This window comes from Ambystoma mexicanum, chromosome 2q, assembly GCF_040938575.1.
Source record: "Ambystoma mexicanum isolate Mex_15411 chromosome 2q, UKY_AmexF1_1, whole genome shotgun sequence".
NCBI lineage: Eukaryota > Metazoa > Chordata > Amphibia > Caudata > Ambystomatidae > Ambystoma > Ambystoma mexicanum.
This window is the reverse complement of record NC_090924.1, coordinates 1,286,588,039-1,286,602,379: the sequence shown is the minus strand read 5'-3', so window position 1 is coordinate 1,286,602,379 and position 14,341 is coordinate 1,286,588,039. Positions and strand designations below refer to the sequence as shown.

The following is a 14,341-nucleotide window of genomic DNA, read 5'->3' as shown; positions in this document are numbered from 1 at the left end:
CCCAAAGCCCTGCTTTTATGCAGAAAACCCCCATTCATCAGTCCTAGCGGTCACTCAAACATGCTAAGTGGTGAGCCGGGTGGCTCACCATTGGGCCAATCACACAAGAGTGTGACTTGAGTTGCCGACGCAACTCAGTCCAGGGTGCCTAAACCCCCCTCCCACACATCCCGTGGACCCAGACAGAGTTGCACCACTTTTGGAGGCTTCTGTGGAGAAGCCCGCCAAAAAGTGGAACAAAGGGCTCGGCTTGGGTTGGAGTCACAGAAGCGAACACAAACACCATTTTAAAACCGAGTCCTGGCAAAAAGACCCAACCGGGGAATAAATATTAAATAAATAACCCGGCGGTATCTTTAACATTGCACCAAAAAGTGGTGCGTTTTAAATGAATGCGAAAATCCCATAGTAAATGTTCTTAAGGAATATTTTGCGTGGTAACCACTGCCACCAGCCAGAAACTCGACGAGGGGGGACTGCACAGTGCCCCCTCGAAAAACAGACCCCGGGGCATTCTAATTACCCCTACCAGTACTTCCACAATATGATGGTTTGTACTGGTTCTGTTCCCAATTTAATACTAGTAAAGTCAATGGTGACTTTATATGCCCTGGGAGACAGTAGTCAGTCCCAGGATATGGAGTCTATCTTTGGGGGTCACTATGACACCCCTGTGTTACTGCACTGAGGGTGCTGTGTAACATGCTTACCAAAAAACACATGAAACCCTATAGAGTAAAAGACCCCATAGCCCATTAAACACATTTCAAAGCCAAAGGATATCTCAAATCATGTCGAAGAGTGGGAGAAAAAGAGTCTCCCTCTTAGCAGGAGAAAAAAATAAACCCCAAAAATCCAGCAAAGCTGCTGGGGGACTCACTAGGTTTGGGAACAACAGAGAATTCTCCCTAACGGGTCATGATCAGACCAAGGGACAGGGTCCACCCATAGGTTTTGTGTATGGGCAAGTAGAGCGTATTCTACTAGGATATAGTAGATCCTTGAGAATGTTTCATACTTTTTTGAGTAGTATCTATAAGGGGGTTCCCCCATGGCCGAGCTAGGGAGTTTGTCTACTAGGCCCAGGTTGAGGTTGATTCTGCGGAAGCTCTGTGACATAGTCGTCTGCCACTGAGGTTGTGTGAGATAACATTCCTTTCCTTTCTCTAGCAGGGTCTAGTACCATGTTGAAATCCCCTGCCACTATAAGACTGCCCTCCACAAATAGTCTCAATTTGTCGCCAAGCCCCTCCCAAAAAGGCACTTGACCCTCTTTCGAGGCCATATATCACTCCCAGTGTGAGGGGGTAATTCCCCTCTTACGAACAGATATCGACCCTCCGGGTCCTAAACTGAGGGCTCTTTCATGAAGCCCAGGTCGTTGGCCATAATAATCGCCCCTCCCCTCTTTTTGGTCTTATAAGAGGCATAATACACTTCCCTTATCCCACAACCGCAAATTCCTGTTTCTTTTCCCCTCGCCAAGTGAGTCTCCTGGAGAATGAGCAGGTCTAATTTAGCTTGCCTGAATTCTCTGCTTAAGAGCGATCGCTTTGTTGGTGAGTTCATTCCCCTGACGTTTAGATAGTCTATCTCCAAGACGGGCAATAGATCAGCCATTTAAATGCTTGGGTGTCTCTCTCTCCCCCCTACCATGGTCTGCTTCCCTGGGATGTCCCTGTATCCAATTGCACCCTGCCATTACCCTATAACCAGGTCTTGCTGTATACTCGAAACCACCTCCCGCAACCACCCCCCTTTCCCCCTGGGTGGAGCCTGTCATAACTGCCCCTCCCCTTCCCCATTACCAAACCCCCAGCCCCTTCCCCCTCCGCCCAGCCGAAGAGTTTGACCATTCCTGGTACTTGACTGGACCACCAGTTCGCCCACCTCAGCTGGGCCCTTCCTTATAGGCACTGTGTGGGTAGAGGCCCCCCCACCCCCCAGTTTTCCTGCCCCAACTTAAACTTCTTCCCCCTGCTCCTCCCTTAATGCTTGTCCCTTGGGCTATGTTTTGTATCCTGGTCCTCGGCCCCACTCTTCACCTTGGTCTGCCTTGAATGCTGCTTCCAGCCGTTTAACTGCTACATTCCTCCAAGATCAGCAACCACTGTTTGGTGTTTTCTCCATGCCCCCTTGCTTTGCATTCAGCATTTGCTGTTGCAGCTGCCTGTTGGGCCCCTCCTTCACAAACTGCACTGTGCTTCTTTCGGGCCCGACCCTTGCCATTGCTCAGTGTCCTTTGTTTCAGCCCCCGCCTTCTCCTACACAGGCCACGGTCCCATCTGCCCCCAGGAGTGTTCACAATATGGGCCAACTGAAAGAAGCAGGGGTGCCTTGCAAAATTCAGCTCACGTCCTTTCCAGTGGATCTAGCCACCCACTGTCTTCCCTGTGATTCAGTAGGCTCTTAGCCCAGCAGCCTGGCGTTCTGCTCCGCTCTGTCCCTGGGACCCCGGGGTTGTCCTCCCTCTCCCTCCGGGTCCTGCACTGTTCTATTTTACGGGCGTTCCCATTTACTTGTGATGGAAGGGGGTGGGGGCGGGCCAGAGTGCTCCCGCACTGTCATTTCTGCTGGTGTGGACCCAGCGAGGCCCACTGGGATCACTAACCACCGTCAGGCGGTCCTGCCCCTACACGGCTTAGCAGGGACGTCACCTCGTCTCTTGAGCTGTCGAGCGTCCGCTACACCTTCATCTGTGTCTTCCGGAGCCACCGTCCTCCTAGCGGTCCTTCCTCCAAACTTGTGCGATCCCTCTAACTCCTGGTAGGAGTCATCTTCACTGTCTGGAGCGGTCGGGGGGCAGCCGGGACGCCAGCCGCCACTGGCTACACTTGGCTGCTGTTCTCCGAACAGCGTTGTTTCACCCGCTGTTGGGCCTTGGTCCCAGTCTCTTGTCCTCGAACATTCTAGGGCCGCCGCACACCGTCTCTGCTGTCTTCGGGAGTTTCACCTCTTCCCCGCAGTCCAGAGGGACAACCACATGGGGGTTGGGGGGGGGTTATGGGTCTGTGTAGGGGAGATCTGAGAGGGTTCAACCTGTTTTTCGGCCCACGAGGTGAGGAGCTGGACAGAGAGACTTTACATTGTCTGCGCCCCCTGGTGGCCACTCTTTCAACATTTTAATTAAAATTGAGGTATACCAACAACCTGATTGTAACTGGATAACACATTCCTTTTTCTGTATTGTATGCCTTCTTCCCAAGGGCTATTATACTAATTTTGTTAATTAACCACAACCATGTAGAACTCCTCTTCCTTGTTGTGCCCTGGATTCTGCTGGTCTTAATCTTAGTTCTCAATTTTCTTCTCTAGGGTTATTCGGTATTGAGTCTATTGCAAAATATCTAAAGGGTGGACATGTCTTTTTGATGTTTTTCTTTAAAATGTTTGGCTAGAGGATATGCCAGGTCCCCTTTTTTAATTGCCCTGATATGTTATATTCCTGTCTTCACTTCTAACTTTGTAATACCTATATACCACAAGTTACAACTACATTTTAGCACATACATCACATATTTGGTGGTACATGTAATAATTTTCTTGATCTCAATCTTTTTTCCTGTTGTTCGATGATTATATCTTTGAACATTCATTCCAAATAGACATGCTTTACATTTGGTACATTTATAGAACCACTCTGGTTTTTCTGATAACCATCCTGCCAGATCTGTGGAGTTGAAAGATTGAAATACACCGGGGGACAGTGTAGATTGTACAAATGCTGCATTTCTGAATGTGTCACTAGCATTAGCCTTATGTTGGCGGATATCTGTGTCTCTAATCAGTAGATGCTAATGTTTCTCTAAAATTTCTCGGATATCTTTGGCTCCTTGATTGTATGTTATAATTCTAATATGGTCTATGGGCTACTCATGCCTTCTCTTTTTAGACTTGGCCATAATTAAAGTGTTGTTTCTGGTTTGAGTATGGCATTTTTCATATGCTCTGCTGATTACACTTTTGGAATATCCCCTCTCTAGGAATTTAGCAGCTGCATTTTGTACAAACAGATTATTATCCTTGCTGCAATTTCGTTTTATCCTTAAAAACTCTCCATAAGGGATACTGTTTTTAAGGCATTTTGGTTGAGCACTGTCCGCATGTAAAACAGCATTGGTACTCATGTTTTTACGATGGAATTGTGTTGTTCTTCCCTCCTACAATTTTAACTTTAATGTCTAAAAACACAAATTTCATCCTTACTCTGCTGCTCCGTAAATTGGAGATTATCATTCACATTAAGGAGTCTAAAGAATTGTAGTCACGCATTCACTGTGCGCCTCCACAGAAAAAACCTCCACAGAAAAAACAGGTAATCTATGTACCTATTCCACATTTTGATTCTATTGGTATGCACTGTGAATTCTTCTGAATCCCATATGTCCTCCTCCCAAGCCCCCATAAACAAATGTGCATATGTCGGGGCTACAGAAGTCCCCATCACTGTACCACATAACAGATTATAATATTGTCCATCCAACATAAAGGTATTGTGGGTAAGGCAGAAGGACAGCATTTCCCAGATCATTTTCGAATGTTCCCTATAGCTAAGAGATCTTGTAGATGGGTATTATTGTTTCACTGCCTCTAGACTCTGTTGGTGTTATGCACGTATAAAGGGAAACTACATCCAGAGTGATCAATACATACTCCTCACACCAAGGGATATCATCTATTTTGTTAAGGAAGTCTGTTGTATCCCTTATGTAAGAGGGCAGAGTTTCCACAAAGGGGAAAAGGAATGTATCCATGAATTTCGAGGTATTCTCCAGAAGGGAATCTGTGGATGCCACAATTGGCCTGCCAGGAGGCTTCTTAAGTTTGTGTATTTTGGGAATGGAGTATATGATGGGTACCATAGGGAAATCCATAGTAAGAAACTGCCTTTCGTCCCACTCCAAGAGACCTTTATCTAACCAGCCCTGCAACTTTTTGTTATATTCCATCTTGTATCCTGGATAGGGATTCAAAGTCATTTTCTTATAGTTAACTTATTTAGATTGCTTGGTTGCTTCCATTATATAGTCATTAGCATTTAACAGTACTACATTGCCTCCCTTATCCGATGGTTTGATTACAATAGTTTTATTTCCCCTTGGGGCCGCCATTGCTTTCCATTGTTCGGTAGTCAGATTGTATTTCTTTTTATGACTAGGTCTGGTTGCCAGCTATTTTAAATCTTCACTTGCCAGGTCTTCAAATAGATCTATATTTTGACTATTCGGGGTAGTGGGGACTGAATGTGGACTTCTTTTTTAATTTGCTGTCCACTGCCATCGTAGTGTCTACTGTATCTGGTACTTCCATATTCCATTCATCTTTGTCTGTATCCTTCTCCTGGTTTAATTCTTCCTCAATACCCAATGACTCCAGTGCACATAGTGCTGGTATCTCCTTGATGGTTATAGGTATAGTTTAGGTTATAGGTATAGTATTTAGTATGGATTTGTATTTCTTTCCAATAGACTCTGTTCTCATAGTGTTTGGCCAACTTCACCTTACGTATAAAGCAGTGTAGATCTTTCCTAGACTGTGGGTAGTCCAATTTGGACGTGGTACAGAAGGCAAGGCCCTTCTTTAGCACTTCATTCTCAGATTTAGTTAATATTCTGCTTGAGAGGTTGAGTGTTTGCATTTCTTTGTCATGTATCATTTCTTTCGCCATCTCCCAGAGCGCGTCTGTTGGCTTCCCGATCCCTTCGGTTGCTACTTTCCCCTACTTCCTCTTCTACTTTTCCTCGTGTTGCTCCATTGCATCCTGAAGGTTTGCCTCTGCCCTGATTTCTTCCTGAGGCTGTCTTGCCCACCTGATGTAACAGTCAATTTCCTCTATAAAATTGAGTCTCATTGGGGTATCATCATTGCTGCTAATCAACATTTCGGTGGATGTGCTCGCTCCATCCTCTGTCTCTGACTCTGCTCCTATGGTGGGCAATTCTTTAGGAATCTGCTCTGTGCGCGTCCCCTTTCTCATGTCCTATTTTCTGGCAAAAGTGTAAATTCTGCCTGATGCATAGTCCTGTTTGTCCCTCAAGAATGTTCTGTTTTCTATCCTTGATTTCATTTTCATAGTTTTCAATATTTGTATCCATTTTGGTTTTAAGTTCTTCAGCAGCACAAGTCTGTTCCTGTGTAGATATACGCCTCCAGTTTTTTATTATCTCTCTGCGCATTAGCTCTATCACTTTTGGCATATTTAACCAAATAGTGAACATTTTGAAGGAGCACTCCTTGGTGGACTCGCCCCACTCTACAGCATACCGGGGTCGGATGTTTTTACGTAGGGATAGTTGGTATCCCTAGTTAGTATCCTTAAACCCCTTGGTATGCGCCTGGTGTCTATGTAATTCTGTAGTGATGCATTGGATCTGCTAATTTTATAATCTTTAGACATGATTGCCCACCTGGTGTATCATATGCTTCTACTTCAGATTCTTCCTTACTGTTGTGTTTCAAGAGGGGACCAGCGTTATGCAGTTAATGCCATTAGACTTGGATCTTCGTACCATCACTGATATTTTTCAATCCTGCTAAAGGTTAAAACCTTTTTGTTTGCATAAGGGATCGTTTCAAGAAAGTTCTTTGCTGCCACTAGTTATTGGTGTAAGATTTTAGCAGTGTTCTAAACCACGGATATCATATGCACCCAAATGTAGTTGTCTGCCAGGTTTCAGCATGTTATACATTCTTCGAAATCATGTACCGATCACTTATGTCCCACTGATTATGAGTGTGGGTGCCTTAGACGTTTTCTAAAAGCATTCGCCTCCATGGTATTGATTTTTGCAAGTTACATTGCTCATAGTTTCCTACCAGGGGGTTCCACAGCCTTCCAGTCTATCAATTTGGTCTTATGAGCTAAAAACAACATGCATCATCGTGTCATTCTTTTATACCTAGCACGAACAACATGCATGGGTGAGCATGTTTCATTTGATTCTTGGATTTGGGATATGTTCTATAAGACCATTGTCCAAAACGGTTTGATCTTGGGGAAATACCAAAATGTGTCCCATTGTAGTTATCTGCCTGCATTTCCTCCAACAGTCTTGCGACTGCAATAATTTCATGGTATACAACCTTGTTGCAGTAAAGTATGCTCATTGTATCATTTCATATTGTATGTCTCTATACTTTAGATTATACAAGACCTCATTGATCATCATGAAAGTGGAATATATATCCTCTACATCTAGAGTTATCTGCAGATCAGCAAGGGTTCTGTTTCTACTCAGATTGTTGGCATGCAGAGCCTGTACAATGTCTTGATTTTCAGGAAGCCATTTAAGTCTCCAGCGATTTCCGCCTCCTAGGCCGCTGGGTCTCTATTACGTGCATCGTGCGTGGTGTATGAATTCAATATTGACTTTTTGTTATTACTAGTTACATGCAAGACCAATTATTTCTTGTGTCTCGTGGAACGGTAAAAGGTGTGGTCTCCTCATATAGATCCATGATGCAGACATTATGCCAGTGCGACTCTTGTCTCACTTGAACTCGGTCACTCGAGCAGTATGATAAAAGCACCCTAACACTGAGCCATGGCGGTGCACAACCAGTGTCCATTCACGTTAATTTGCGCATTCAGTGCCATTGTCTCAGCGTTGGACTAATAATGGGATGTTTGACAGCCGTGGGCAGTTTGGTGGGTGGGACCGCAATAATCTCTTGCAGTGTAAAGGGCTGCATTGCGATTAGCTCCAGAGCGCGCCAGCTAGTTATGTACATCCCGTTCAACCATCTGTTAGCCCAGCACTCCTGTGCTGCAAGATAGTATGTCTGCCAGGAAGGTAGTGGTAACCCCCATCCGGTTTGGTAGCCTGCAGAATGTTAGTATTCAGTGTCACTTTCTTATTGTACCAAATAAACTTCCCCAACTGTCTACCAAAGTCTCTGAACATAAGTGCTGTTGGGGGCGAGGGTATTGTATATGCTAAATAGTAATTTAGGCATACAGTTCATTTTTGCTGGTTTAATCCTACCCATAAGTGAGAGCGGAAGTATACTCCATTTAATCATGTCTTGTTCGATCGTTGCCAAAATGGGGGGGGTTGGTGGGTAGTTCAATGCAGTTATTTCTTTGAGCTCCGTACCCCTAGGTAATTAATGGACCGCAATTGTAATTTGTGGCCAATTTTCGCCCTGCTTCCCCACACAGGATCTTATGATATATCAGTCCGTAGTGGTATCACCTCAGATTTATCCCAGTGAACGCTATACGCCGCGATCGAGCCATATTCCTGAAGGATCTTGCATATGCGCGGGACATAATGTGAACATGCTCCAACATACAGCAAAAGGTCATTGGCATATAAGGAGACCCGGTGCACATCACTCCCCCTAGTGACGCCCTTCAGCCTGCTCACTGTATGCTATTTCCACGCCAACTGTTATATTGCCAGCACGTATGAGAAGTGATAGTGGACATCGTTGGCATGTTCCCTATGCAATGGAAACTGTTCAGACATGTATCTGTTTGTCACCACTGTTGCGATAGGGTTAGTATAAAGCAGTTTCACCATATTATAATGGCAAAATACCCCCATAATGCCAAATGTATTAAGAGCTGTGACCATATAGTTCCATCTCACCTTGTTGAATGCTTTTTCCTCATCTAGATAGAGAACTACATTCTCGCCATCTGCACCACCGAGACAGCATGCAACAGGCGCCTCATGTTTCAGAGGAATGCCGGTTTAGAATGAACCCCATTTGGTCCTTATGGACAAGTGTAGGTAACTGATGTTCCAATTATCCTGCTAAACATTTGGCTAGAAACTTTGCATCAGAGTTTATAAGCGAGATCGGTCTATATGAACTGCATTCATTTGGGTCTCTTCCAGGTTTATGGAAGACCACAATATTTGCCATCAGCATAGACATTGGAAGGTGGCCCAAGTCACGTGCCTCTATAAAGAATGTTGTCAGTCTCGGTGCAAGTGTCTCTAGCAAAGATGTATAGCGGTCTATGAGTAGGCCATCCGGTCCGGCGGCCAGCCTTGTAATGGCCTTAATTTCGTCTTCTGTAATGGGGGAATTTAGCGATGCTAGCTCGGACAAAGTATTTGTGAGGTGTATTTGCTGTACGAATTAATGGATACAATCAGCATCTCTATGCATTGCAACTGCATACAGCTCACTATAGTATTCAGCAAAACACTGATTTATATTCCTGTGCCCCATCAACAATTCGCCCTGTGTGTTTTTCGAATGGACTATTATTTGGGCTCTTTGTCGACCTTTAAGCACTAATGCCATCAGCCACAGAGGCATAACCCCTTCTGTAAACAAAGGTTGGGACCATTGAGAGAAGGATTCTTAGGCCCATTTTGAGATGTATTATCTCCGGAGAAAAGATTTGTATGCATCCAAGCATTATATTCAGTGCTCTAATTTAATATTCCCTAATTATCAGTTGCCTCACCTACGTGTTCTACGAACTCAGGGTGTCATAGTGTTACTGGATTTAGTCTCCAGGTTGGAGACCGCTTAGGTTTGTCTGGGAAAGTGACCCTCAATAGGACCGGGGCATGGTCCGATAATGCTGTCGAGATTATGTTGCATCGGTCCACCATATGTGCTATATTAGAGCTTACTTTTTAATGCAAAAGTAACCTTATCTATATTTTCCAGTGCAGCTGCATGGGTATCTACCTAGCCTTAAATGTTGTGACTCATGTTTCATGGGCAATTTGAGCAGGTTTATGCACTTAACTCTAAAAGTGTCTCAATATTATGATTGTATATACAAATGTCTGCACATGTTATAACTGCTAAAGGAGGCCTTTCTTTATCCTCTTGCCCTGTTTTCCAAGGAAGCAGAAAAAGAAATTGCAACGAAGATGCAAGATCTTGCCCTCAGTGAAGGTGCCTTACCTCGTCACTTGCATACTTCTATGTTTACAATAAGTACAGATCAAAGGATGCTTACAAACAGGTACTTGTTTCTGTGTAATGTGATAATGGAATGCACATTTGTCAAAACGCTGCTTCGAATTTGAGGTTTGGTTAGAACTTGAAATTATTAACTACATGTTTGAGAAACGCCGCCAGTTTGAGAAACCCTGCTTTTAAGAGTATTAACAATGCTTTTTTTTAGCTTTCTTTAGCAGTTATTTTTTTGTTGACCCTCCTGATTTTCCATGCGATTTTCTTTAAATTAATTTGGTTTTGTAAAGTTCACTTTTCAACCTATGCAGATTCTTCTATGCTGTTGCTTTCGAAGAAGATTTTATTGTTTTTAAATCCTTGTAATTTGTGACAAAGGAGCTCCCAAGCAAGGACTCCCATGACCAAGTCAAGTTTGTTATTCGCAAGATATCAGGCAGACTTCTCCTGTAGTAAGTCAGTTGAGTTGACATTTATTTTCTTCCTACCTTGTAGCAACAGTGCTTATGGATGCCTCTCACAATGAATGGTTTCATTGCCTATGTGGGCTCCTTGTGCTGGATGGTTCAGATTCCAATTTAGTGATCTCCCAAGATTTTTATTTTGAACCTTTTTCTCCATAGATTTCTATGAGACTGTGATTGGTTTTGCTTCCTTTGAACCCTATTCTAACATGCCTGTGCTACAAGATTTTTTGCTTGCTCTTTGGCCCTGTTCTTGGGCCTTCTTCCCACCTTTTCCGGTCAGGAAATGCCTTTTATGAAAATCCCTTTCCTTGGGGCAATGTTTGTTTGGTTGTTTGTGTGTGTTTTTTTTCAGGGCAGATGTAGTCGCCAGTGGTTGTCCAAGATTGGACCAACTTATGGCTATTTGAATGGTCAAATCCTTACCATTGGTGGGTTTGGGCTTGTCCTGGTCTAAATCTTGGATAAAACAAGGTCACCTGCGATTGTTTATCAGACCACGTTGAAGCACGACTTCTACGAATAAAAGCAGTCAGCTGACAATCTGAGGACGACTTCTGCAGTTGACTAGCTACAACTCAAGTTATTGGCCCCATGAAGCACTGCTCCTCTGTCTGATCTCAAGAAGACCGCTGTTGGTGCTTACACTCCCTGGACTGTTGGGAACTTCCAGTCTCGACCATTGCTGGAGCATCTGTGCCTTTTGAGTCTTCGGAAGTGCCCCTGAATCAACCAGTGGACTGATTAGCTCTCTTCTGGGCTACCTTGATGCGTCCGTCAATGTTCCGAGTAGAGCCTCGGAATTTTGCAGATCTTCAGCTTATGCCACAAGTCACCTGCTCCTGCATTCAGCCATCTCACTTCAATGGAATCTGTGCTGGGGCTGCTTCTGTGTTTGCAGCTGTACGGTTTCCTGTCACACCACCTGAATCGTGTTGACTTTCATTGGAACACTACAGTGTCCGGATTGGAGGGAGTGTGGGGGGGGGGGGATCTGCACCGCATTAATCTTAATCTTTCATCGTTTTGGGTCTTCATCTGGAAGCTGTCTGGGTCAGTTTGATGTGCACTGTGACAGACCTCCGATGCTGAAAGTGATCTTTGTACTCATGACGCCTGGGCCTTCCTCACCTGGACCAAGCTCAGAATAGTGTGTCACCAACGGATCCCGAAACACCTTTTAGTGGTATCTGGAAGGTTCAGTTAGGGGGGATTAAGCTTGCATACCGCTTTCTTTCCCCGCGTTTGGTGGTGCAACCTGGGTTAAGGATCCTTGCCTAGGCCCATCCTAGTCTGTCGAATTGAGTGGAGTACTTTCCGAAACTTTACTGAAATTGTACCTAAATTTGAGACCTTGCTATAATCCCCACCACAGCCCACTGCATTATTTTCTATATTAACTTACTTGAAGAAGTTCTACTTTGGAACCAGTGACACTTGGGCACAACACCGCAAGCCATCTTAGGGTTGGTAGTTATAACTATTTTTCCTTGCATCTGACTACTCTCCTGTATTGCACTGGTAATTGAATCGTATGCAATTCTGTTCTTTTAATGGTGAATGTGTATATATGTTTTATACGGTTTTGTGTCACAATACTTACCCGTGATGCAGGGATCGAAATTTTGATTTGTTGACCATGAGGAAAAAGAAGCCCCAAGGTATCTGGCATGGGAACACTGCCTTTGCACTGGGTCTTTTGCTAATTTGATGGGAGTGACATGCACTAAACTGGGTGGTTTATTTAAGGGAGAGTAGATTAAAAGCTTTTGAGACTGCAAATCTGACCAACTTCTTAGAATGCACAATTCCAATACTAGCAGGTCGGGCACTATGCATTACATCCCTCTGATTTGGATGGAGGGGTAGAGGCCCAAAAGTATTGGACAACACCCTAGAGCATGTAACTTTTTTTAATTGAAATGTAAGAACCGCAGTCCTGATCTGTATAAAAATGGATTGGAGAGGCAGTTGGGAAAAATCCTTTGTCACCTTTTGAGAAGAACATAGCCCCCAAAACATTAAAGATTTCTAAGAGTGGACAACTCCTAGAGTTATAACAGAAAATATTGTCAGTGGCATACTACATCAGTAAGACTACATGAATATATACTGAGCTCTGAAGAGCTAGGCTGGAGGGGGATGCGCACATTTGGTTTCACTGCCCACATAAATGCAATTATTTTGGTTAGTGATTAGGTCCTGCATTAAAGTGCTCAGCTAGCCAATACCGTGAGACCCTGACTTTTTGCTGGTGCAAGCTTTTAGTTCTGAAGATGAGATATTTCAGTGTTAATAGCATCTTAGTAACTTGTTTGTTGATAGTTATATTTTATTAAGCGCAGACCTAGCTTTGAGAAGCAACAGAGCTCTTAACAGAGGTATACACCAATACAGATATATAACTGAGCACTGAACAGAGGTGTAGAACATTATAGATGCACAACAGAGCGCTTTTCAGTGTTAACAGAACAGATCTGCAGCAGGGGTAGGATACAGAGGTGGGTTATAGCTGTACCAGGTGGCGGGGATGAGAGGGACGGGCAGCGTCTAGCAAGTCAGGTGTCACAAAGGGGTGACATGATAGCCTAGGTGTTGAGGAGGAGAAACTCCTTGAAGAGGTGGGTCTTGAGTTGTTTCTGAATTGTGGGAGCGAGTCTGACACCGACAGGGAGTAGGTTCCATAGTCTTGGGGCGTAGGCAGAGAAGGCTTTTTTTTCCAGAAGGCTAATGGTTCATATTGCTTTAGGAGATAAATTCCTAGCCACAAAAATGATCTGGTTAGCTAGATTTTAGTCTGTTTTGACAATGGAAAGAATGGCTCATGTTTGCATTGGCTCTCTTGGAGACCTCCACGCTTTAAGAACTGTTTCGCTGATGCCTTTAAAAAGGGGGCAGGAGGGCTAAGGTGGTAGGGGCATTTTGTAAAAGTTTGATTGTTTTTATATGTGCAATTGTCAATAAATAGAAGTTGGACTGAAATTGACAGGCAGCACTTCAATGTTGTATTTCCCTGCTTCACATGTCACAAAATCCTTTGTGTTGAAGATATTTCAACAAACTGGCAATATTGAACATTATATTTGAACATCCTGATTCTGACATTGGTTACAAAATAAATGTAAAGAAATGATGGCCCAGCATTGCCTTTTTTCATATTCACCTTCTGATCCGAGAAAATGTGTGGGCTTGCGATAAACATGCAGGGTAAACAGATCTTTACAGTTCCTGCTGTGTAACCAGGAATTCAATTGGTGCAGTCTTGGAGAAACTTCAGAAGATGGGACTGATGCCCGCACCCCCAGTCTGGGGAGTTGCAGGCTTTCGTACAGTCTGTTAGTCATTTTTAAATCGGCACCCTTCAATTCTTGGACATTGCAGTTAAACCAAAGGCACAGCTCTAAACTTAATTTGACTATTGGATCTATGCTTCCGTCAACTGCAGATACGTTTCTGCGCATGTTGACTTCAGATTTGTGTCAATTGAGTAGCTAGTTTAGAACAAAGACGTAAAAACAAATGTTCATAGTTCCCTGTGCAACAGTGATACTGGGAACTTAATTTGGATGCGTTGCGTATGTGTTTTTGTATTTGTAGTGCACATCAATGCCATCCTGATCGATTTTAGGCAGGTTCTATTAAATTCCTTAATTGATATTTCCAGGGATACCAGATCCTGGGAGTGCTTTTCCTCCAGAATCGTTTAAGTATATGGACCTTATTAGGTTAACATTTAGTATTAAGGCTGAGGATGCAGTTGGTTCCACTCAAAATATATATTTAGAAAAGTGAGTTTAGCAAAAATGAAATCTGGCTACATGACTTAACAAACCACTAAAAAAAGAACTGAATACAGACAAGGCTATGAAAATGCCCTTTGTGGAAACACTTCATGTATTGTAATTTTGAGAAAAATGCACTTAGCATGGGGTCAGGGGAATGAGCACATTTACAAAAATCACCCACAAGAAATATTGTTGGTATGA

General features: G+C 43.7%; 1 protein-coding gene across 3 annotated transcripts in view; it reads left to right on the top strand.

The window, feature by feature from the left end:
- The window catches only part of DNAJC13 (DnaJ heat shock protein family (Hsp40) member C13), a 2,820,731-nt gene that overhangs the window by 765,633 nt on the left and 2,040,757 nt on the right, over positions 1-14,341 (top strand). For all 3 annotated transcript variants that reach the window (XM_069648714.1, XM_069648713.1, XM_069648715.1), the window contains exon 17: positions 9,819-9,940. In XM_069648714.1, coding sequence (XP_069504815.1) covers positions 9,819-9,940 — 122 coding nt within the window. The remainder of the gene's footprint in view (positions 1-9,818; positions 9,941-14,341) is intronic.